This window comes from Micropterus salmoides, unplaced genomic scaffold (assembly GCF_014851395.1).
Source record: "Micropterus salmoides isolate LMB-PRFRI ecotype aquatic unplaced genomic scaffold, ASM1485139v1 Ms_hic_scaffold_5, whole genome shotgun sequence".
NCBI classification, from domain to species: Eukaryota; Metazoa; Chordata; class Actinopteri; order Centrarchiformes; family Centrarchidae; genus Micropterus; species Micropterus salmoides.
This window is the reverse complement of record NW_024044237.1, coordinates 21,842,812-21,868,935: the sequence shown is the minus strand read 5'-3', so window position 1 is coordinate 21,868,935 and position 26,124 is coordinate 21,842,812. Positions and strand designations below refer to the sequence as shown.

The window sequence follows — 26,124 nt, the reverse complement described above, 5'->3', positions numbered from 1 at the left end:
CCCGTAATGAACTGAGCTATTGAATTGTGGAGAATCTAACCAATCTAACGATGTGTAGCATGTTCATATGGACATTTTGACCATACATTTAAACATTAATATTTGTATTAATGATCTAAGCAGCTTAGAAGCAGCTAAAGCAGGCAACCCTGCGGGGTTTAAGAGGTTTTATACATCCAAAGAACTTCTATAAAAACTAGACCAGGCGTTAAATTGAGGCAGGCGTTATTTGTCAAAATGTGTTCCCACACCAGGCCAGTAAATGGGATAGGAGGCTATTTGGGACTCGGCTATTAATTTAAGTTTTACGGTATGTCCACTTCTTATATACAATCTATGTATTTTACTCACCTGCATGGCTGATAACGAGGTCCGCCTGCTCGATGTCTTCTGCTATAGAGCTTTTGAATCGAAAAGCCTCCAGTCTGACGTGTGGACAGCTGTCAGCAGCAGGCAGAAGAGATCCTCTTCCAACTTGAAGAACCAAACGCTCATATCCACGAGCCTTTAAAGCCTGTGGGTAGAAAATAATAATACATCATTATAAAACTGGTGGTATGTTGACCAAAGTAATTTCACACAAAATATTAAAAACCTCTGTGAAGACTAGAAGTATTCCCCCCTAATCATGAGAAAGAGCAGGTCTGAGTCACCTGCGCCGACTCTCTAGATTAATTTCCTAAGAACCAGACAATAGTTTTTCTTTTTTTCCACACAGATCATTAACACTTAGAGCCGAGTGGCAATTTTAAGTGTATTATGTGCATAGGTGCATATTGTAAAGTTGAAACCTCTTAACGTACAGTTTTCATAATATTTAAAAAGCTACAGTTGAAAATATGATTTTATTCAACACTACACCGTGTTCCAGCGCTTTATAGAAGATGTATGATGTTTACATTGAGTGACCTATTCAGACCAAAGACTTGTTTTTCAGGCTGCATTATTCCATCAAATTCGGCATCTTTGGATAATTTGGGAGCTCCACAAGAATTTAAAATAAAGATCTCAGAGTTTGAACAATGTTTGGCTTGTACAGCACGAGTTTGTAATTACTGACCAATCTCAACGGCTTGTTAGGGTGATATAAGTAAGTATATAATAAGGAATTAACACAATATAAACATTTTGCTCAAACAGAAGAAGATACAAGATGTGTGCTAACAGGTGTCGAATAAATGGCAACTCTGGAACAATGACGTCAATGAAAGATTTGAAAGAAAATTACAACTAGTTTAGCATGCATAGAGACAGCGCTCTCTTTAGCTGATAGCTATTGTTTTAACTCGCCAGGATTAGTGTTATGGTCTGTTGTCCATGAGGACAAAACACTGCTGCTAGGACCTTGATCAGAACCAGTGGGGAGACCACAATACAAAACCCTTGCACAGGATGTGTGTCTCTTTAAGATTCTAATTTTAGTCTTTAAATGTCTCCATGACCTTGTCCCTGTTCAACTCAGCAATGTGATCATTAGATATGTTCCAGCCAGATCCCTTAGATCGTTGTAACTTACTACACATCCCTGCTAGTCAGTCCAAGTTCAGGTTTCAGGTTCAACGGCCCTGAACTGTGAAATACCTCCCAGACTATCTCAAGGTGGTTGATAACCTTGTGTTTCTTAAAGGAAATCTTAAATCATATTTGTTTAGTCTGGCCTATAATTAACATGTGTTTTTTAAGTATTTGATTAAATCCTTTCCTTTATTATTATATAATTTTATTTCTGTATTGATTTCATATCATTGTTTAATAGTAATCTGGTTTAATACTGTGAAGCACATATTTTGAAAAAGTGCTAGCATGTGACAGCAAACATTTTGACTTATCAATCTGAGTTGTAAGTAATATCATGATCATTGGCCAAATTACATTCAACAGTTCCTGTTATTAATGTTATAAAATAACAACTTATTAATGTTATAAAATAACACCTATTAATTTGATAGCTTTTCTAGGGTCAACGCCTATACTCAAATTCCAGTTAGCAGTATACAGAGTGGTGGAAAGTAACTAAGTACATTACATTTACCTGACGCTTTTATCGAAAGTGACCCATATGTGCTATGTCAAGAGGTCGCACGCCTGAAGCTTGGGGTTAAGTGTCGGGAATCGAACCCTTGTCTCCCACATGGAAGGCACATGTCTTAAAAATAAATAATAATAAATACATTTTCCACCACTGAGTGTACATAATACATCGTAGCAGTATTATTGGTATTTTGTAGTATGGAAAAGGAAACTAGCAGCACATGTAACGATAGGTAAGGTGTGTCGGTTAGCGTCTTACTCACCTGAACTGTCTCTGGACACGTGATGCTTTCAATGAGGTCATCAAAGCTTGTGGTGCCGACGGTCACAAACACTGTCTTCATGACTGCTGGAGTAAAACTGTCCTTTTTACAGGTTTATAAGTATTTCTAAACATTTTTCAGACTCCTCTCACGTCTTCATCTACAGCCACAGACCTGACAGCCACTTCCGCTTCCAACCGGTGACGTCGCAGCGCTGTGACAAACGTCACGCTGCCACCTAGAGGCCCGGAGCTGAAAGGCGCAGTCACGTGTCTCACTATGCGGCGTGGAAAAATACCAGTCTATAACCTGTTGAAATCAGGGACTGTATAAGAAGCTTCCCGCTTGGTTGAAATGTATCGATCCACTGAACGTGTTAATATATTTAATCAAAATATAGCCTAATGGCAAAGTAAAATATATCATATATCATTATTATCCATTTTCTATTTATGCTTCTTGCCTTGAGGTGCTTGCTTTGTCTTTCTTTGTAATTTCTTCTTTCGGGAGATGTAATATGTTGACACTTTTTACAGATTCGCTCCTCATTCCAAACAAACATGCAGCAACCAATGACTGCAATAACCTACAAAATATCTTAAAACTAGACACTTTCATCTCCATATCTGCTTTTAGGAAATCTCTTGAAGACACTAACCTAATCGATTTTAAAACCTTGTCATGTGTTTTCAACTCCCTCATAACATTTACTCCATGCTGCTTTCACCAAGGTCCTATTATGTTGCCCTTGCTGCCTTGCTTCCCATTGTGAAATGTGTTTGTATTTATGTTTTACTATGTTTCTTGTATATTGTGTTGCTTTAATCTGTATGTCCATGTTATTTTTTCATAATCTTTTTTCCTTGTGTCCCATCAAGAGGACATCCTCCTCTTGCCAGGCCATGGTTGAAAATAAGAATTTTAGTTCTCAACTAACTTGCCTGGTTAAATACAGGTAAATAAAATAAAATAAAGTATCTGCATTCGTTTTCTTAATAGCCGCTGCATAAAGAAAGAACCAAATGTGATTAAATAATTTACAAAAACCTATAATTTAAAAGCTTTTTATTACTCTCTCAATTTGAATTAATTATCTGCCATTATATTGTGGCCTGATATTTAGACTGAAGTGACATTTCGTTTCACTTTATGGTTAAAAATATATATTAAAAAAACAAAAAAAACCTAACTGGTGACTAGATCTCACTGAAAAATACATCAGTAATACATATAGAGAGAGACACTGTATGTTGTTTGTCACTGTTGCTTTTTATATAAATTTATAGATTTTTTTCACCTACTTGCACAGTATGTACATAGTAGCTCTATGTGTAGTTTTTTTTGTCTCGGCTGCCCTTGTTTTTAGCTGTACATGTGTTTCTATCTTCCTGTAAATTCTGTGTGTAATTACATTAAGAGTAACTTAAAACTGACTTGTAAACAGTATGCCATCGGCCGCTCCTCTTGTTGTTGCCTTCCCCAGTTCCCACGATACTTACATGAAAAGTATACCAACGCAGTTAGTTTATATCTGTAACAGGATGAAGTACTGAATTTATGCACCATTATATTGAAAGTATGACTAAGTAAGACAGTGGCTGGGGGTAAGGTTGGATTAGCCATCTGGTAAAGGTTCACTGTGTCATTACTTGTGATTTCTGCAGTCTTAAGGCCCTTTGAATTCTAGTTTAAAGGTCATTACTATTTAAGGTGATATTGTGCTCATGTGGTCGATATTCCTAGATGAATTTGTGTTTAATCAAAGGACCACACTAACTGACACAAAGCAGACCCGGAGCCAGAAAGTATTCCAGCAAAGGAGAACTGGTTGGTATCCAGAGCTCCTGGAAAAGAATAATTGTGCACAACGTGACCGGACTGTTGGTAATTTAGGACGTGAACCGGCCCAGGGTTCAGTTAACCACAAATCTTTTTCCTCACAGATCAATTTCCTGGGCTAATATGTCACCCCAGCGTCTCATATTGTGTATGTAGTTTTTAGTTACTTTACATGAAACTTTGAAACACAAAACCTACAATGAGCTTATAAAATGCAATGAATTGCTCTCAGTTAACCTACCCAACAGTGTTCATGTTAAAATTATATGATATATATTATACGTAACAATGGTGTCTTGTCAACCAAATTCAATTCAACCTTCTTTAACCTGCAAATCACCAAAACCTTGCTAATATGTGGAGGACCACAAGTGTGAAACAGTTAGGAAGCATTCATTAACTGATCTAACTGGATAATAAAACAGGAATTAATAAAATGTCTTACAACTGAATTAATCAATCCCAAAATAAACACACCAAATTTCTACAGTTGAAGGTTTATATACACTTAAGCTGAAGTCATTAAAACTCATATTTTAACCACTCCACAGATTTCATCCGGGCAAACTATCGTTTGGGCAAGTCTATTAGGACATCTACTTTGTGCGTGACAAGAGTCATTTTTCCAACAACTGTTCAGAGTATTTCACTTATAGTTCACTATATCATACTTTCAGTGGGTCAGAGGTTTACATACACTAAGCTGACTGTACATTTAAACAGCTTAGGAAATTCCAGAAAATCATGTCACGGCTTTATAAGCTTCTTATAGGTTAATTGGCATCCTTTGAGTTAATTGGAGGGGAGAGCAACATAATTTGTTGCGTGAATAAATCCCAGAACAGCGAAGGAAATTGTGAAGATGCTGGAGGAAACAGATACAACAGTATGTATATCCACAATAAAACATAAATTAAAAAGCAGCTTGGCAAGGGAGAAGCCACTGCTCCAAAACCGCCATAAAAAAGCCAGACTATGGCTTGCAACTGCACATGGGGACAAAGGTCTTGCTTTCTGGAGAATTATCCTCTGGTCTGATCAAACAAAAACAGAACTGTTTGGCAATCATCATTATGTATGGAGGGAAAAAAAAAAAAGTCAGGCTTGTAAGCCAAAGAACACCATCCTGAACGTGAAAAGCGGAGGTGTCGACATCATGTTGTGTGGTGCTTTGCTGCAGAAGGGATTGGTGCACTTCACAACATAGATGGAAAATGATGTGGATATTCTGAAGCAACATCTTAAGACATCAGCCAGGAAGTTAAAGCTTGGTCGCAAATAGGTCTTCCAAATGGACAATGACCCCAAGCATTCTTAAGGCTTAAAGACAAAAAAAGTCAAGGTAGTGGAGTGGCCGTCAAAAAGACCTGACTTTAATACTACTGAATTTTTGTGCGCCAAACTGAAAAACTGTGCACGAGGCCTACAAACCTGACTCAGTTACACCAGCTCTGTCAGGAGGAATGGACCAAATTTGCAGCAACTTATTGTGAGAAGTTTGTGCTACCTGAAACATTTGACCCAAGTTACCAAGTGACCCAACTATTTAAAGCAATACAACCAAATACTAAGTATATGTAAACATCTGACTCATTAGGAATGTGATGAGAGAAATAAGTTGAAATAAATCATTCTCTCTTCTACTATTATTCTGACATTTCACATTCTTAAAAAAATAAATAAATAAAAGTAGTGATCCTAAACCTAAGACAGGGGATGTTTACTAGGATTAAACGTGAAGGATTGTGAAAAACTGAGTTTAAATATATTTGGCTACGGTGTATGTAAACTTCTTACTTCAACAGTATGTAATTTGGTGTATTTATATACTACACATTGTGATGACCAGGGAAGAATTACCCCAAGCTACAATCTAAACAAATTCCTTAATTTCTTAGTTATAATCATGTTTTTGTGTAAGATGAATTTGTTTTACTGCAGCTTGGTACTGTACACCACAGGCAGCAGACAGCCCAGTGGCATGTTTTTGTTTGAAGATGCCTACAACTCTCTTGTGGTGTAGACGGAGGAAAAAACCAGCAGGAACCAGGACAAGACATTCAAAAAATGAGCTTATTTTCCCTCAAGGAGCTCGGAGGAGCTGCTGTGACCCCGCTGATTCAGAGACGTCAGCACCCCCTTCACACAGCACCTGCTGCCAGCTCAGTGAAGGATGCACAGGCTCAGCGAGCACCCAGCAGCTCCACCTGACAACCGCAGAGCGAGAGGAAGAAGAGCCAGCGTTGTGCTCCGTGGGATGTGAAAACTACAGCAGTACCAAGTGTGACAAATGCAAGAATAAAAACACGACTGTACTCTGCCAGTCTGGTGCAGGAAAACACACAAGCATGCGCACACACACACGAGGTAGTGGAAAGTGTAGCTTGTTTCTGAGAGTTGGTATTTTTAGACAATGTGGCTTCAGAAAAAGATTTAACTCCTTGTTTCCTCTTCGTCAGACCAGAAATGTCACATATTATGAGGGGTCACACTAGTCCACATATGGCAGACTTACTTTAAAATAAACTATATTTCAAACAAAACAGAAAGCTGAAGTGTGGGCTGGAGAACGCAAACCGTTTTAAAGATTTTAGTAAAAAGCAGGCTGCTTAAAACAATACAACATGACCACACTGAAAGAGTTACTGGTCGCTGTACTTGATCACTTCATATTGTGATTTTTATGTAAGTTAAAGCTTTGGCGCGTTCGTGTCACTCAAGAGGAAAACACTGTGCCGGGAAAGAGAGTGGATTTCTCACTAAAAGACAAAAACATTGACAGATTGTCTTGATTTGTGCAACTCTGACTGCTGAAGCCTCATAACTTTATAATATTAACACAGAAAGAGGACTGTGGATTTTGTCCCCCATCACTTAAACTGCAATTATGAAGGGATCTCCTTGAGGCCAACATGGACAAGAGGATCAATTACATCAACAAACACTCATCCTACACATGGGCGTGAGTCTTCTGTTGAAAGAAGCAAACAGGTGCCCCAAAAGGAAAAGAAAACAGCTGCTTATTTACACATTCAGAAGTTACAGAGCAACATTAATATTTATTTGGAGTCATGTTTCTGGCCAAATGATGAATCTAATACCAATATTTACTCTTTGTTAGTGCTGTTTTGTCTTTACCAACTCCTGAGTGAAATATGTCTCTTCAGCTGCTAAATGCTCCACCATGTTAAGCTGTTGGTCACTAACTGTGTCCAGCTGGTGCTGAGCAGGTAGTGCACAGTGGAGTTTTAGAGCAGAGTGAACCAAAACCGTAAAGAACAATGAGGTAAAACTCACTATAAAAGCTCCATAAAGCAGAGGGCAGCTGTTGATCCAGGTGATAATTTTCTGTACGCTCATCACTACGATACATTGTTATTATAAAAATATCCTCACAGCGTTAAATATATCAATGATAGCGGCTTTAACTCAAAGGTTTACATCTTTCATATTAGCATGACCAGGTTAGGCTAAGTGCCAGCAGGCCAATTTCATTTAAATTACAAAATAATCACCAAAGTCTCTGTTTCTATAGAGCAGCGGTTGTCAAAGTAGGGTGGGCCTCGCTGGGATGGCATGGAGCCACTGCAGGGGGGAGTGGATGTTGAGCAATCCTAAAATTGCATGAATATGATTCATGCAGTAACATTTGCAAAATTGTTTACTCTGATGCTAGCAAGGATATGTTGCTAACCTACTTTCATTTTCTGAATTATTCATGATTAATAAAAAGTTCACTTTTGCGGGAGTGGGGGGGCATGAACTTCAGTTTCTGAAAGGGGGCGTGACAGAAAAAGTTTGAGAACCACTGCTACAGAGGAATGATTCCCAAACTGGAGCGAACAGAGACATTGCACATGATCAGTGGGAAAACTTAATCTTGGCTTCCTTCACTACTCTTTTCTGCGAATTGATCTGATCGAGGTCAGCAGGAGGAAAACTAACACTGGTCACACAGAACCGGTTGTGTATCATTCAAAGATAATACTGCAACAGAGCCCCATGACAAAGGCAGAAAGGCCAGCAAGTTTATTACCAAATAACGACGGCTGTTTATCTTTGAGGAAAAGAAAGAAACATGAGACCAAGGTGAGACAGAAATTATTTAAGGCTCTGTTAAATCCTCAACTTCAAAAAACAATGTACCATTTATCCTGAAAAGTCACAAAAAGCGAAAAACTAGTATAAAATCAAAAGTTTAAAACTGGCTACCCATGTCATTAGTTTTTAATAAATAGGTTACTATAAGAAAAAGAAAAATACAAAGTTAAATCTGATTAACTGTGCCAGAACTTTTATCAAACCACATCGTAGCGGGAGTTATTGATGACAAGAAATCAGCGTCTCCTGAATGTTAAGCAACACACGTCATGTAGTCAAACACAAATATGCACTGTGAGCTTCCTTTGGTCGTTCCAAAATCATTCTCCCACAGAGACTCCTCGAGAAAACTGAAAATGGAAGACCTGCGTCCAAGCGATAAATGCCTTAGAAATTTTGACAGGATTCAGGCTAAAAACAGTAAAATGACTCTTCCTTATCACCTCAAGTTGATTTAGTAGAACATTTTCAATTTCGAGCATGCATTCTGTCAGGTGAGTTTAGCTGCTTCAGGCTACTGCGGTGATAAAAAGATAAATGCTTGAAGCACAGGGCAGCAAAGCGGATTGGTGGATCAAGTGACTTGATGTAAATGTTACAGGTTTAACACACAAAGTCGCACATCCTGTCCAAGTTTCCTCAAGCTAAAAAAAAAGTCACAGTAAACACTGCTGTAGTTTGTGTCAGTTCAAAATAAAGAGAGCAGTATACCTGGGCAGCAAACTGGTCAATGTATGCATGCTTAAAAGTCAAAATGTTTCAATATTATGAAATACTTTGTCAAATTCCAAACTTGAGAGACATAATACAAGTAATAATAAAAGTATATAATAGTGATTAAAGCAGCTTTAAAAAGACGCTGTAACCTCACAAACACTCCTGCTTATTATTTCACGTCCGACAAAAAAAAAAAAGGGGGGGGGTGAAATTCACAGATGGCCGTTCTTGCTTATTTAAAGTCTGTCTGACTCCATCCCGGGTCATTGCAAAGGCCGTTAAGGTTGCAGCAGAAATGTCTTCTAACACATATGATATCAAAAATAGGACTGACGTCTTTCCTGTCAGAAGCTCTGTGACAGACAGTCAAAAACCGCCTTAAAACAGAAACTTTACCAACTGTGGTAAGTTTTTGTGTGTTGGATCAAAAGTCAGGTCGTCCCCGGGTTCATGGTTCATCAAAATCCTTGTGGTGACCCAGATAAGGGATGTATCTATAAAAAAAAAATAAATAAAAAAAAAAGAGAGAGAGAAAAATAAACAGCATATTTAATACAAGATTAAACAGCTACAACTGTGATTTGCAGTATGCATCTGTGTGGCAATGGTTAACACAGGCAACATCTGTCACAGAATCTAAAGTGAACTTCCTGTTTTGGAACGTAATTTTCTTTTTCAGGATGTCACATTTTCCTCTTTCTACAGCTTGGCTCAAAGGACCATCCGCTTCACTAGTCTCTACTCTTCAGGGTCTTTTCCCTCCTAGCCCCTGAGCTGTTCGTACAGTTGCGTTCTTCATGCCACATACTTTCTGCGATCTTATGATAACAAGCTAAAACAACGATTTACATGGAGCAGCACCGCCCACTCGTCTTTCTCACTTCCAGCTGAACCTCTCCCGTACACTGCACTGAAACGCCACACAGTCATCCATGTGTCACATTTCTCCTAAGCTTGTGAACCATTTTTACACAGGCACTGCTGGGACATTTTATCACATTTTGTAAATTTAGTGAGCAGCCAACTGTACTGTGCTTGAGAGCTTTTTAGCACGGCACAAATATGAACGCCACCATGCAAAGGAAAACAAGGAATGGCAGTGATTGTACCTTTTCCTCACTGTACCACACAGGCTGTGCAGCACTGCTCCTGCTTCTCCGGCAGCGTGGAATAATTCATCTGTCGGACGATCTCTGCGAACAGCTCGTCCACCATAGTCTTGCTCTTGGCAGAAGTTTCAATAAAAGGGCAGCCCCACTCTTGAGCCAGAGCTCGTCCATCTGACCCAGCCACCTCACGCTCAGACTCCAGGTCGACTTTGTTCCCGACCAGGATCAACGGCACCTTCTCAAAGCGCTTCACTCGCACTATTTGGTCTCGCATTGGTCTGATGTCCTGAAAGATGAAGAGGGAGAAAATGAGGGTGTGGTTTCTCATGAAAACCACAGGCAGTTTGTAGCACTGATAAGAAATAATCAGTATGTCAATATAGTATCCTTACAATTTAACAGATTATCAATATGCAGTGTTCACACTAGAAAAGTGAGAATATTAGGTATATTTAGAGTATGCACAGGTATGCATGCTTAAAAGTAGTTGATGTTTAAAGTTCAAATCATCAAGTATGGTGGTGAAACAGCTAATGGGAGATTTTAGAAAAGAATTTTTTTTTCCAGTCTCCATTCCATGAACAATGTTTCTTGTCTAGTGTCTATAAAATTGCTTAAATACAGAACGCTTTATTGCCAGTGTATTCACTATGCATTCAATAAAGCATTGATTGTTGCTTTTAAGAATTATTTTCCCAAGTTTCAGGCATTTTTTTCTCTTGTGCTAGAAATACATTGCTGCGTATAGTCAATTGTGTTTTGCAATACAACAGGGTACCACAGAACACAGCCAATTCACCAAGTTTTCTACAGCACCACTGGTTTCAAATGAATGTCACCAGGTTACATTTTTGCATCCACATTTATTTCCGTCTTTGAATAATAAAGTAAAATGTGGATGGTGTAGGGCAGCACTCGCTTCATGAATCACACCCAGCGTCGTGTGTCTAAATGCCCTGATTAACTACCTGGCTATGAACAGTTTGCACCTGTGTGTGGTTTTAAGGTGTGCACGGTGACATCAGGTACCTGGAATGACTGCTGGTTGACCAGGCTGTAGACCAGGATGAACCCCTGTCCGTTCTTTATGTACAGATCTCTCATGGAGGCGAACTGCTCCGTCCCCGCCGTGTCGAGAATCTCCAGCACGGAAGGAGACGAGTCAACCTCAATCTCCTTTCGGTAAAAGTCCTCGATGGTCGGGTCGTATTTCTCGATGAAGGTGCCGGTGACAAACTGGACGGTCAACGCGGACTTACCGACGCCACCGCTGCCCAGCACGACCACTTTGTATTCTTTCATTGGGGCGGTCGAGGCAGGCTAACAGCTGCTAATGACTTAGCTACACCGCTATACTCGCTCCAGAAACATTTATCCGGCCTTTTAAAGAGCTAACAAGCGAGCTGGCAAATGTTCGGTGATATACAATGACTCCTCGTTCACACAAACCCAGGTGTGGCGCTCATACTCGTTGTTTTTTCTTACGTTGCCTTGGTAGTTAGCGAGTAAAAGTTGATGTCCGTTGACTCTGGCGTTAGCTAACGTTAGCTCTGTGCCATGCTCGAGCCTCAAGCCTTCACACCCGATCTGATGAAGTACCGGGGACTCATCGGAGAACTTGCTGTCTAAGTTAGCTACAGACAGCAAGTCACGGTGATTACACTTCCCCTACAGAGAGCATGCCAACTCCCACAGACACACACCAGCCCGCCGGTGTCGCTGGTTATGTCCGTCCGTCCGTCCGGGCCTGGTTCTGGTTCCGGCCCAGCCCGGCGTCTCGGCAACCGGGCGTACTATCGATGAACAAACCGCAGATTCAATATTATAATCCGAGGGTCCATTGGCTGCAGTTTGTTGCTGCGCCGATATAGGTTAGACTCAGTGCTGAACAGGTTTGATTACAGAAAGGAAAGCTTTTTCCTCCTACTGATTTCCTGAAGCTAACAGGCTCGTTTCCGCTAAGGACAACAAGACGTCCGGTGCGAAGGTTTTCACAATAAAAGCCTCTTTTCAACAGCAATGAGCTCTAAGGCTCTAAATAGTGGAAAAGCTTAACAGGAGCTACAAACATCTCTCCTATCCAGAAGCGTTGCACAAAATTCTGGGCCCTACACATAAGCAGTCTCTGTGGCCCCCTTCCTCTCTTCGTGCCTGTCTCTCATGCATTTTTAAAAACTTTTTGCAAATAATTGAGCTAACAACTGTACCATAGACTGTATATAAAACCTGTACACATTAAACTGTAGTGGTGATTAGGGTAGTCACTAATGAACTGTTTATACCACATTTAAACAAGTAATTTCAACCCTCTTTTCTCAACATACTGTATCCTACCATTACTTTACTATTGTTAAATGAGGTTTGCTTGGAGTATGCTTAAGAGATTATTTTCTTCATGTTTATTGAAGTATTAATCATTCCCAAGGATTAAGTCAAAGATGAAAATTGCTACCTTAGTTGTCTAACCCCTTCACTGAGAAAATGCTTACTATACTGCATAATAAAAGACAACTGAACAAGACTTCACTACAGTTGTGTTTCATTTGCAGAAACAAGACAAAAAGAATCAGCTTTCAAATAAATGCTAGGCTTTAACTGTTACATTGCTGTATTTACATTTTCAGTACATTTAATCTATCTTTGTGTCCAAGCCCACAGTTTAAGTAAGTGGTTCAAAGGCATTTAGGTCTAAAAGAAAAATAATTCAAACTTTAGAAAGTTTAATTTATGTTGCTGATAATTTATGTTCTAGCCTACAATGCAAATATGTGTCAAGGTATATTTTGCACCTTTTGTAAAAGGGTGAAAGGGGCCTCAGAGCCGCCACTATTTTTTTTAGGGGTTACAAAGTTAAGTCTCTCAACTGATTTATTCATCAGTTTTAATTTAGATATGAGACTACTTTCTTAGAAATAACACATTGCAAACAAAAACAAACTTTTCATTCCAGACTTTTCATGGACCCTCCCCCCATTATTGCCCTGAGTAATCCTAATACTGCATGATAATAGTTGTTTTTTAATTATTCAATTGCATTTCATAAATGTTCGATTTATTGCAAATATTTCCTCACAGCTCTGGAAAAAAAATCTGGTTTTCCTACACAGCCCTGGCTCTGTAAATGGAAAACATTTGTGTGGACCTTGCCACACAACATTGTTCCAGCCAATCAGCAAAAAGTGGCATTAGTGCTCATGCACAGGAGTGCTGGGGGGAAGGGGGCAGAGAGAGTTCTACACATTGGCACACAATCCTGCAGAATCACTTACTCTCCCTTTAATGCGCATACCATGTACCTTCACTGTCCCAGGTCTGATTTTGGCTGGGGAAACTTTGTTGCCATAGGAATCCTCTCTCTCTCCATGTTTCCTATCTGTATCTCCACTGGCACTAATAAATCAAGGCAGAACAATAATCTATTACTATATTAATGAATAATAAAAGACATATTTTAAACTCTGTATTGCCTAACAATTGTTAGTGATTCAACCTATACCTCATTTATGAAAGCAAAAATGTTCTAAACTAAAATTAAGTGAATTAAATTACATTTCAATTGAAATAACCCTCATTCTAACACCAGCTGAAAATCTTATTTATTACTATCCTCCTCCTCACACCCTGCTACAGACATAGAAGAAATTTCAGTGTGACTACACAGTCACATCACAGTTGAGTGTGGTTACAGATGCAGTAGACTTAAAACTCTGAACAGAGACCAGTGAAACACTAATTTTCAACCTGTTATTAAGTTACTCTACAAAATTTATGAAATATGCATTTTTGAAGTTGGTATGTTTTTTGCTTTTGGTTTTCTGTTCAGCACATTATGCTTGAAAAATAAATACTTTTATTAATCAAGTTTGATTTTGTCTGATATGCGAAGGCCATGATCTAAACTAAACATTGTATAGTGGAAAGTCCTCCACGGTGTTAGTATTGCCTACACCTTTTTAGTAATAGTAATAATCAAAACACTTGTTTTAGCTGAGTATAACTGCAGTTTCTTACGCAATATTTCAAGTCTGTTAGTGAGATATCCATCTCTTCAACAGTAAATCTAACATTCATTCATATACCTATCATAAAGTAATACACAGGTTAAAGCCTGTGATAAATGTCTCTTCAAATGTGACACAAAAAGATAATGAACAAAACACACTACAAGAAGATCACAGTTATGTGTTTTATTAAAGGTCAAACAGAAATCGCAGAACTCATCATAGGCACAGAAACATACTCTTAATAGCTATACACTGCAAAATAAATTGGCGTGTAGCACAGCAGCACATACAAGTACCACAAGCAGAAAACAGAGTGAAACGATAGATGACTAAGAAACAGCAGTCACTTTCAAGTCTGTCCTAGAGTGTCAGAGAGAGTTTTTCATATGGCTTAGTCCTGAACAGTCTTTGGCCCTCATCATCTCCCACAGGTTGCCATTCAGTCTGCGGTTGTACCCAATTTAATAACGACTCACCAACAAAGGATTTTAAATAAAGGGATAAGTTTTACACACACTTAATACACGTGCTGTTTTAAGTCAATTTAAATTTAATAAAGGAAAACTACACATTGCATGATAAAGGCACAATTACAAATGCATTTCTTTTAAAAATAAGGGTGGCAATAAATCAATTTCAAAACAAAATGTTGGTGACTGGAAACCCACAGTATGTTAAGTCCACTCCACATGTACTTTCCCTCCACATGTGGAGTCAGAGGGCTGTGAATCTTTTCACCAGGATGACTCAGTCAATCCACCACTAGGACAAGTGCCATGGCAACAAAATCAATGGCTTTAATAGCAATTGAAGAGCATCACATGTCCAAATCTGAAGGGACGTTGTTGTGTAAGGACGTTGCTGCTGCTGCAAGAATAGCATTGGAAAACCCAGTTGTTTGCAATTTTAACTAAAATCCTGAGGAGAATTCAGATTTATTGTTGTTTTGAATAATGACAACAAGGGAGCAAATAATAACCCTTTTCACAAAAAACTAAATTAAAGTGAATTCAAACCCTGTGAACACATGTCACATCCACATCCCTCTATAGTCTCTCTGCTCCTCTTTTTTTCCTAACTGCTTTTCAGCCTACAGGTGGAGCTACTCTGTGCTTTATTTTGGTGCATTACTGGAGAGAGGAATGCACCTGCATTTGTGTATTCATGATGAGCATTAAAGCAGAAGGTCAGTACTGGTTTATTAGATATATTCCAGACTGACTATTTCTTCTAGTCCACCTCTCTTGTTTGAGATATTACTGAAACAAAAATACCCCAGTAAATGAACAGAAGAAGCTTTTTTAAAAGCAAACCATTCATGGTTCATTCATTCATAGCTAGGCAATGTCATGCTTGGCAAAGAACAGGGCTCCAGCAAACAAACAAAAGGACAGATCCCTCAAAGCAATCTTTTTATAATGTAATAAAATGATAGACATACTCATATCATTAGCAATAACATTGATTTGAACTCTTTTATCTGTATTTATTCAAAATAAATTTTGAGTATTTTGACATAGTTATGTACATAAGTGCAAACAAGGTGAACGTCACACATTCGTATACACCTCAGCAAGGATCGACATCACCCAGCACAGCTGGGCAGGAAGAGGCTTTTGGACCACCTTCTTGGCCAAAACTGAAAAAACAGAACTCACTAATGAAAGCTCACGTCTCCACACAGAGAAAACTGAGTGAGGGCTGCCCAGTCTGCAGGAGGTGGACAGCGACGAGTTTGATTTTACAGAAAAAGATGAAGATCTTTCAATTAGTCCAAAAGCCTCTTTACCTCCCTGACAGATAGGTGTTAGCTTTAAAAGCCAAAGTCCATTCTTATTTCTCAAAAATACCATGTACATGAACAAAAAACAAACAATTAAGGTCAAATAAACAAAACAAACTAAACACCTGATCTCCCCTAAGGACCTTTGGATATTACAAGGATTTAAGTTTTCCATAGAAAATATTTAATCACGTCGCAATAACAAGACAAACTAATTAGACATTCCCTTTTTGAATAAGTTAGTGTTGTATGTTATTTCAATGAATGTGAAAAAAATCACAATTAGGATAATAGAAAGGTAGCCATGTTGTCATTTTGTTGCCACAGCAACGGCAACTATTACCATTAACAATGACTCCATCATTGTATACAAATGATTTTAATATTATATCTTTTTTTCTTGTTGGTCTACACAAACTATTAACTATGTATAAATGAGTTTTTTATTTCCATGCTGTGTTTTTTTTTTTTTAAGTCAGATAAAAAAAAGTTTAACTTACCATTAGTACATGTCACTTTCATACACAGCTATCACATCTTTATACAGTGATCGAGAAATAAGGCCCTTTGTTTGTGCCCCGGGCAACAGAAGTATGCTCAGGACTGAATTTACTGTCCACATGCTAAAGGATCTGGTCACTGGACACAATGATCAGAGCATTTTGCATATTCCAGAGAAATGACGTATGGGAAAAATACAATGAGGCCTAAAGGAAATCAAGTACCACAGAGTTAGAGGGAAAGAGGTAAAAACATGTTTTCCTCGCACCACACCGCAATTCCCCTAACTACAACGGCCTTGTGCGTCGATACATACATCTAAATGTACTTTAAAATTCAAATGCCCTCAAGAGGCACAATTTATTTATCAAGTATTCTGTTTTTTTCCAGCTGGACAGAAGTTAATGAAGGCATAATGATGTGATGGGGAAGGAGACGAAGGCTACAGGGACTTTTTTTCTTTGTCTTGGCTGGACAAAGCTAGTCTTTCAAAGCTTAAGATTTAGAAAAACTTATCTTTCTGGACGTTCTAATCATCAGTTTCATCGAGCAGGAGAGGAACATTACTGTTCAAATTTTTAAAAGATTAGAGAAAATCTAGCTGCTCAATACACTTAAAAACAGGTAATGGGGAAACTCTGTACCAAAAAGTAAATTTCTTTAGATGTACAATAACGTACTGTTTGATCTGCAATGAAGGCTAGATAAAAAATAAATTATAGTTTAAACAAATACTTCAGCATTTTGGGAAACTTATTCAATTCCTTTCAAGGGTTAGATGAGAAGTTTGATCTCACTCTCATGTCTGTACAGTACATATGACGCTTGAACCAGGGGACAGTTAGCTTAACATAAAGATTGGAAACGGGGAAAAGGCTAGTCCAAAGAAAAGCAAGACAGATAAATCTGTTAATATTATCATTTTGCAAATATATTGGTGTAAATGTTGGCAGATAAATAACAAGGAATTGCAGTGCAGAAATAACAAACTAGGTTTGAGACAATTAAGCTATAGTCTAAAGGTAAATTCAATATATTTTGTATTTTATATTTAAAAACCAAATTGTAAAAACGACTACTTGTGTTTTTAAGTGGGAGTTACAAAAATTAAATGTATCCACGACATAGTGCTCTCAAAAATTCTACAATGGAAAAAAGTATTGGCATATACACTAGTTTCTACTAACAATCCCACATTGCAATGCTCCACATTTTTCAGATGCGAAAATTAATAGAGTGACTCTAGACTAGGGGTGACCCCGAATAGTGGAAGATTCGATAGGAGGAGCCTGACTAGACTCCCAATCTCACAGTCAAATCCTCGCAGAGCTGTCACACCATTTGGGCTATATGGTGGTGCACAATCTCTAATTTTACATAGGCCTAGCGGTTTTCTCCCAATAAGTTAATATACATTATGATATAAATATCAACATATAATCCTGTAAATAAACACGAGAAAAGCTTTTAATTTTAGTAAATCCAAAACTGTCACCTTAAGGTAGGGGGCGACAGTGCGCATGCATGGCGTAGTGTGTGTGTGTGTGTGTGTGTGTGTGTGTGTGTGTGGCAGGAGTGGGACAGAGACAGAGCACCAGCTGCGCTGGTGATGTGCAGAGTTGTGCGTGAACTTTCCGGGATGTTCGAATCATTTATCAACATTGATGATGATTTTGACACTTTTAGACAGTTCCAGGGTAGCTATTTCCCCGTTTCCAGTCTTTATGCTAAGTCACACACCTCTGTCAATCTTATTTCTAATTACAGTATATTCTAATTTGGAAAGACATTGCGTAAGTGTACCATATACCAATTTAATGTGAACTTAAGGTACAATTGCTACAGTTAAGGTAGCACACTTACTGCAGCGCCCAGGTGGTAAGGTGTAAAAAACATTCACCCACCTAAACCCCGGTCAATCCCAGTAATTGGTGCTTCTAACTTGCCCCTATTGAACACTGTTGGCAGTGTCAATGGCTGGGAAGCTGGTGAGGGATCATGTTAAAAATGAAAAAAAAAATACTATAAAGGATAGCGTGCAGATTTTCTCAATTTTGTCCAATGATTATACCATTCTTTATAGGTGCATTTTGGGCACTTTGGGTACTTTCAAAGCTAGGGGTATAAAAACTGACTAGCAAGGAATGGTACAGTAATGTACTTGTACGTTGTACATTTGTACTTCAATAAGTACAATTCTCCTCTACCTTTTCTGAGAGTGAAATTTTTTAAAAGTAGTCACATCACCCACTGACATTAAATATAAATCTATATAACAATACACATACTTTAATATGTCTTAACACCGTTTCAGCATGGTACTTATGTGACCTCAGAAAGAGTCTATATATAGTTAATCATTACATTTCAACATGCCTGTCTTTTAGACGGGCTTGTATAGAGTTTTTGCATTAGATACATTCACAACACAATAACATTATTTAAAATGAATAATGCTCAGTGGGAAATGCTGTAATATCTGTAGCATTTACAACTAACCAAATGTGTGGTTCATTGTCTCTTTGAACACACTTATGATACACACAACTCACTGATTTATTTCTTTACATAAACAATAAGACAGCGCAGCTGTCTCGAAGAAGAAACTAGTACAGATGTGATTTACTGTTATAATAATGTACCAAATAACACTTCTATCATCTTGAGCACTGGTCTGTTCTTACAGTGTAATGACAGTGGTGGTTTGAGGAGACTTGAAAGAGGCACATTTGAATTTGGATAAAAGTGATTTCAGCCCAGTTTCTAAAGCTCTTACGTTCAATTTTACACGCCTACAGAGCAATTCCTTCCGGACATTTGGAAACCAAAAATCCAACTGGTTTGTAATTTATTTTAACGTCAGACATCAAACGGGTGATTTATTCCTCCATCTTCTGACTTTACCATAACTCAGTTTTGGTTATACCAACTGTGGCTGCCATATTCAGAGGGCATATCAGTAGAAAAGACGACACATTATAAAGTCAGACAGGACATTTTCAAGTTCTAAGCTTTCTCCCTGAAGACCTATTAAACATAAAAGTCTTGTGCCACTTATTCACTCCAAAAGCCATATTAAAGTAGACAATCACACAAACAAACTGCCTTTCTTAACTACATCTCTGCATTTTAGAGGGAGACATTTATTTGGAGGAATTATTCCGGTGTTGCGTTAAATGGGGGCAGCTCCTTGCATATACCACCACTTGGCACACACAGACTTCAGGCACAACATCAGGAAACAAACCCAGCTTCCATCTTGTGCAATAGCTCTGACATCAGGTGTGACAGTTTAAGACACGCCAATAAGATAGAAATATCAGAATAAATCGGTTCATCTTTATTGTGATTTCAGGTGAGTTGAACACAAGAAATCAGGGTTTGTGGCTGAGGCCAGGACTTGTCGTTGAGATAAGAAGTGAACATGACGACGCCTGTAGATTGCCATGTTTGGATATCAAATCATGGAGGAAACAGGACAAAAATCTACAGCTGCAAAGATTAATCGATTAGTTGTCAACTATTAAATTAATCGCAAACTATTTTGATAATCAGTTAAAGATTCCAGCTTTTTAAATGTGAACATTTTCTCATTTTTTTTACTTCTCTTTGACAGTAAACTGAATATCTACGACGTCATCTTATTCTTTGGGAAATTGACATTTTTCACCATTTTCTGACATTTTATATACCAAACAACTAATCGATTAATCAAGAAAATAATGAACAGATTAATCGACAATGAAAATAATTGTTAGTTGCAGGCAAAAAAAACTTCCTATTCAGTTTTTAGACAAGTACCCTTTCTTTACAATAGGAGCCATGGGCAAATACGCTGTATTTTTTTCTCACAGATAATGCCATTAATTGCAAATAACAATGTCTGTCAATATTTGCTGTCAAGTGTCTTGAATTCTTTTGGGAAACTAAGTCTCCTCTGCAGCTGAGCAAACAATCAAAGGCACAAACAAATGAACAACAACTCATCTACGTTTCATTGGGCAAAGATGAGACCATGAGAACAAATTGAATGGACCACATGGTACAACACACATGTTACATTTGTAGCCATCTTGAAACGTAAACATGACATGATATGAAACACTCTTCATTGTGACAACATATTATGGTTGTAGACCAGAGGCAGGTCCGTATCCCGCTCCAGTGGTCTGAATTTCCAGAATTAGCTTTTCAGAGTTTCTGACTTTGGAACAGTCAAATGTGTTGGGTCGCCTCATAAGATGGCTCCAACCCATAAAGGGTATTTAGTCTTAAATGTGTGTGTGTGTGTGTGTGTTTGTGTGCACATCTGTTGCGCTTTTAAGGTGTGGGCATGTATGGCTGTAAGAACGAGGGAGCTCTATTGCTCAGCCTGATCAAGTCACTATGCATCAGGATGGCTGCTTTAAAGCAACAGTAATACGTCCAGGCTTGTATTGCGTGAAACCATCACAGCTTTCTTACTTTCATAACATCGTATAAGAAGTTTCACATTGCCACTCAGTCAGTGTGCACTGTAGGTGAGGCACATGTTTGCTGCATTCAGGAGGATGACTGCCCCAGTAGCGTGCAGGTTTTAGGGACTTTAACTGGGATTTCGGGAAAGGCTTACTGAGTTTAGCGCCATTGGAGCCGCCATCAGCAGTTTGGGGACGGGACAGAAATGGGTTTCCATTGGAACGCATTGGAGCTCCACTGGATCGGGAGTGAGAAGCTCTGAGGGGTCTACTGGAAGACAGAAAGGAAGGGGTGAAAGGAGGTGCAGTGAAAGACCAAAACAGTAACCTGCAGTAGAGGATCCAGTATGATTAAGTTAGTGTGCAAAATATTTATGTTTTAAATAATAGAGTTTAAGAACTGAGTCGAAACTTAATTTTCTTTTTCAAATAACTATCACAGCAAGTGGTCAAGGTGCAATTACAACAAATTTGTTACTTTCATTGTCACAGCCATATTATAACTACATTTAAAAAAATAGATTTTCCTTCTACAGTCCATTCTTTATTCAAGATACAAAAAATAAAACATTCAGAACAGAATTGGACAGTAAAACTCTCCATGCTGTAATTAAATTGGTGGTTCCTTAAACTCCTTAAAGTAAATACAAATAATACAAACATATCGCAATGTATACACCCTTGCTATTTGGAGAATTTTACCGTGAAATGTGTCCCAATGGCAGAAAGAGGAGGAAAAGCATTTCAATTATAGCAGGGTTGTTGCCGATGCCAGACCACATACTGTATGTCAATAAATGACATAGAAGACTGAGTCAGACAGTGGTTCTACACCAAACTATGACATTTAGATGAAAACAGTTACCTATTCTGAGATTCCTCTCAGAACAAATTCTGTTTTCATTTGCTCACATCACAACAGACTGAAAAGTGAAGACAAGATGAAATGTGAACATAATAGATGTGACACTACAGGCAGGTGTTTGTTTAACCTGATGAAAGAAGACTATAAAGAGGACCTCCAGAGCTAAAATAAAAGAGAACTGAAATGAAAGAGCAAACCTGATTCGAGGCGGCAGATTCAGCGAAAGGAACATTGGTGACTGGGGTCGAAGCCGACGAAACAGTGGAGGTGGCGGCACCGTGCATCATGGGAACTTTTATTCAGGCGAGTCAGACGAAAGACAGAGGACGAGGATGTGGGTGGGGAGGAGGGGGAACAGGAATGATATGGTTACCATGGCAAAATGTGTAGGATCAAAAGTCATGGCACAAGTCAAGTGATATTGCCAGGATGAATTTGAACAAGAATCAAGACACATGCAAACAAAATAAGAGATAAAGAAAAATACATATTTAATTAGCCAACCAGTTACAAAATAAAAGAAAAAGCACTGTTCACCAACAAATGGCTGTTAAACAAACAAGGCAATACACAGTCATACAATCTAATCAGACTGGAGTATCTGATAATTGTATTCAAATGAACAGGGCATGTGTATGGAGGGAGCAAATTATCCATAAGAGAAATAAAGACTAAATGTCACAGCAGTAATGTGACAGTAGTAGCCTTGAGTTGATAATTATAATGAGCTGAAATTTGCAGATATCATTTATTTTCATAGGTAATTTTGTGATTGGAGATTTATTTCAAAAACTCGCTTTGAAGGTGCTTTGGACAAAGACAACACTGACACGTGTGATCCTCTTTCTGTCACTTTAATACTATCCAAAACAGCCTAAAGACAGTTGCATGTGTCTTATGTGTCTGAAGGAGTTTTGTCAAGTCTGAGAAAATAACCCCTAATGATGACAGGAGGGGTTTGAGACTGTGGCTGTATTTGAAACCGCCTACTATACCAGCAGTACATACTGATTTGGCCATAATGTAGTGTGCAGTCTGCAAACATAAAACAAATCTGCATTATGTTAAAAATACCCAGATGTCACTTCAAAATCTCCATTATGCAGACCAGTCTACCTCGTGTACTGTGTCCCATAATTCAAAGCGCTAGAACGGTCACAACAACTGGTCTTTTTTATTTTATTTTATTTATGTTATGTTGTGTTGTTATTGACAGCTCACTAAAATTAACGTTGCTGTCCTCGTGATATCAAACGTTTGCTTAGCAGGCTTAAGCATTATGGCTTTGTTATGATTAGTAGGACAAATGCAGCTAGCTATAAAGTTGGTTACAGATAAGCTGCAGGCTTGTTCTCTTTACACAATATCAAATTAGAAACTTACATTGATATTCCTCTAAATGTTTACTTTAGAAACCGACAATTTCATATATGAAATGGTCACTAGTAGTTTGTAGAAGAGAGTTTCAAATACAGCCAATATATTTTCAAAGCCCCTGTACACTGTGGGTCCACTCACACAGATGTTTTCACTTATGTTGCCTAATTAGACCTCTTTTCAGGGCTGCGCTAAATGGACATCTCATGCACACCCCTGCTGGTATTGTTGTGCCTGTGAGTGTGGGACAACATACACTAATATAATTCGATTGGTACAAATAGTTTGATGACATCACATTACTCCCAGCACAGCTCCACCCAACTCACACCTGACAGGTGATCTAATCAACCAGAGTGACTGAAAACACCACGTGGGGTAAGCCACAGTTGAAACAGTGAAGCCGACCAAAGCCTGCGTGGGCGGTTCCATGTAGGACCAAAAATCACGTCGAAAACTTGTGACATTCCATCGCACATGAGAGATGTAACTGTATTTCTTAGATTATAAACTCTCAGTGAATCTAAAAAACTATTTAGCCATCAGTGACGCTGCGTTGGTGTTTGGCAGGTGAGCCTCATAGGTGAGCTGATCAGTCAGTGATGATCCGAGTCAGCTATGCAGTTACCAGAATAACAGTATTTCTGCAGTTGCTCTACGTCACTAAACCCTGGTTATGCAGCGCAATCATGCGCAGTAGACGCTGGTGCCAACAGGAAGTAACCCTTTAGTAATATTTTATTGGTCCAAACTGGCTTCACTGTTCTCCATTCAAATCCGCGGGGTGGCTTCATCCAGTAATATACTGTCTATGGAAAACACCTGTTTGGGTGTGCAGAGCCTTTAACAGAAAGCTTAAGGCGTGGACATTGGACGATATGTGTATTTATTAATTAGACCCTCCCTCTTCTGTAGGGAGAGGTCTAATGAAATGATGCATTTGGTTGCATTATGGGAAATGTAGGATCTAGTGTTTTTGGAGCTGTATGAATTAAAAGTGACGATATGTCAACCTCTGCTGCTTCGATTTGGACCATTTTTTAAAAATCTTGTGACTCCTCCAACATAATGGAAGTGCAGTGGTACTCACTGGAGTTCCGACTAGACCTGATGAAAGAAAAATCTGAAAGCTGGACTACAGTCACAGCAATTACACACAAACACATTCCTGAAACCTGTTTCACTGTGATTTATAACAGCTTTTTCTGCTCTCGTTTCTGCTTTGTCCTGACAGTGAAATTATTTTTCAAATGTGGTATATTTCTATCATATATATATATATATATTAGCATGCAGCAGTGATACATGTCGTGTGGATGGAGAACACAAAGACAAGTCAGGGAATGCAAGAAACTTGTCCCCCCCCCCCCTTCAGGAAACCTTTAATGATTACCGTGTGTGTGTGTTGGGTTAGATCCCTGATTGTGATAGATCTTATATCCTAGTAGTATATATTATATACTACTGACTATTTCAGTATACTCATTGTTAACACCTTTTAGACTATAACAAATAAGAAGCCTGGGTCACTGGTCTGGATTTTGTTAAGGTTCACACACACTCTGTTAATTGTACTGAATACTTAAATAAACATGTAGATTTAGCAAATTGTTCAAAATGTAGCTGCATTGCCTGTTATCCATTTTTCTGTGATCAAACGACAATTTGTTCACAGCTCAATTTAGACCTGTTTAGCTTAGTTGTTGGGAGATTTATGGGGGCAGCAGGGCTTACAGTGAGCAGTGACTGCTGTCCCTCAACCTGCTTCCCTGAGCTACCTGAGTTGGCTACACCTGTACACACACATGCACACGTGTACACCACACCGAGGATGCTTACACAGGATTGAAATGACATGTGACTTGTTTACACAAAGCATGACTTGTTAAACAAATAGTACATGATGAAGTAAAAAAGACAATGGGCTAAAAGCTCCAAAGTTAATGTCTATCACATGGCCTTCAGTAGGTGACACAATATACTGTGGTTTGTTCTCCCAAAGGCACGAATGTACTGAAATGAAACTTGGAGCTTGTTAGCAGGGATACACTGACTTTTTCAGTCCCGATACCAGTACCTGAGTACTGACCAGTGCAAAGTGCCGATAAGAGAGTAAGCTGTATTCCTCACTGTTAAAACAGGACTGGGATTCATTATTTTATGAGTATGGCAACATCAGGCTTGATCAAGAGTGAAATACCTCCAAACTGCTGACCCCTTGTTTTAAGCTTCCTCTATTGCTCTCCTAGCCAAATGTTCAGGTCGCATCGTGTAGTACATATGTAATTGATCAGTATCGGATCGGTGCATCCATGCTGCTTAAAAGGACGTAACCCACCAAAGTAACATTATTGTCATATAATGCAGTTGTGAGCAAGGACTACTTATAAAGCTTCTTTTTCTCAAGAAAGAAATGTCCACATCTGCGTTTTAATATCATCCATGTTCTGGACTTAATATTCTGAGCTTTAGATTATTTTCACTCAAAACTCAAATTATCAATGTCAGAGCTCCCTTGAAGGCATAAGAGATAGTTCTCAAAACATTATCTATTCACCCTGTTGGCAGGGTTAAGGCACTGCCAGTGCATCTGAAACATCCTCAGTTTGCATTCGACAAGGCAGGTTTGTTTCGTTTCATTACGCATCTGTCTCTCCTCACATTCACTCTAAAAAAATACAATTACAAACAAATAATAAAAAACACCACCTTTGCTTTGACAAAATAGGGAGAACGATTCACTGTGACACCTTACTTATCACAGGAAAGTGACAAATTTTCCTCCAATTAATCAATCAATCATTCAATAAAGGCTCCTGTCCAATTCCACATATATATCAGATATAGCTGACGTACCAATGACTCCTGAGGGCAACATGCACAGAAAGGTGCCTGTCACATTATTTTGACACGTGTGAAAAACATGAAATGGATGAGAGCAGATAAGAAGGACAGCAAGAGGAGGACAAAAGAAAACAAAGAGAAGGAGTTGTGGTAAAGAAGAAGGTGCAATTGGTAACAGCCGGTCAAAATTGTTCAAGTTAATGAAGGCAACACAAGCGACATTGAGGCTGTCA

At 38.6% G+C, this 26,124-nt stretch overlaps 3 protein-coding genes across 5 annotated transcripts in view; all 3 read right to left on the bottom strand.

Annotated features, from left to right (window-relative positions):
- Positions 1–351: 351 nt before the first annotated feature.
- On the bottom strand, positions 352–2,516 carry zgc:92907 (uncharacterized protein LOC436733 homolog; the record flags this gene model as incomplete). Its single annotated transcript, XM_038700143.1, is given in 2 exon segments — positions 352–514; positions 2,295–2,516. Coding segments are annotated over 2 exon segments (244 nt in total), but the record flags the coding sequence as incomplete, so codon positions are not given.
- Positions 2,517–8,132: 5,616 nt separating this feature from the next.
- On the bottom strand, positions 8,133–12,289 carry rap2c (RAP2C, member of RAS oncogene family). Its single transcript, XM_038700142.1, has 3 exons — positions 11,090–12,289; positions 10,061–10,346; positions 8,133–9,445 (listed from the first exon to the last, which is right to left on the bottom strand). The coding sequence occupies exons 1-2, from the start codon at positions 11,360–11,362 to the stop codon at positions 10,068–10,070; spliced, it is 552 nt and encodes a 183-aa protein (XP_038556070.1). The 5' UTR covers positions 11,363–12,289; the 3' UTR covers positions 8,133–9,445; positions 10,061–10,067.
- Positions 12,290–14,232: 1,943 nt separating this feature from the next.
- The window catches only part of mbnl3 (muscleblind-like splicing regulator 3), a 30,085-nt gene continuing 18,193 nt past the window's right edge, over positions 14,233–26,124 (bottom strand). The window contains exons 8-9 of one of the 3 annotated variants that reach the window (XM_038700139.1): positions 21,868–21,962; positions 14,233–21,073 (exon numbers count right to left, since the gene is read on the bottom strand). In XM_038700139.1, the coding sequence (XP_038556067.1) occupies positions 20,987–21,073; positions 21,868–21,962 (182 nt within the window). In that variant the 3' untranslated portion in view covers positions 14,233–20,986. Of the gene's footprint in view, positions 21,077–21,867; positions 21,963–26,124 lie in introns of all 3 variants that reach the window. The other 2 variants (XM_038700141.1, XM_038700140.1) reach the window with 2 other exon arrangements.

Bases quoted from the DNA above. Each gene is read 5' to 3' on its own strand.
- rap2c (XM_038700142.1), bottom strand. From the start codon at position 11,362: ATGAAAGAATACAAAGTGGTCGTGCTGGGCAGCGGTGGCGTCGGTAAG. The intron at 10,347-11,089 runs GTACCTGATGTC...TTCATCTTTCAG, and splicing joins TCAACCAGCAGTCATTCCAG to GACATCAGACCAATGCGAGA.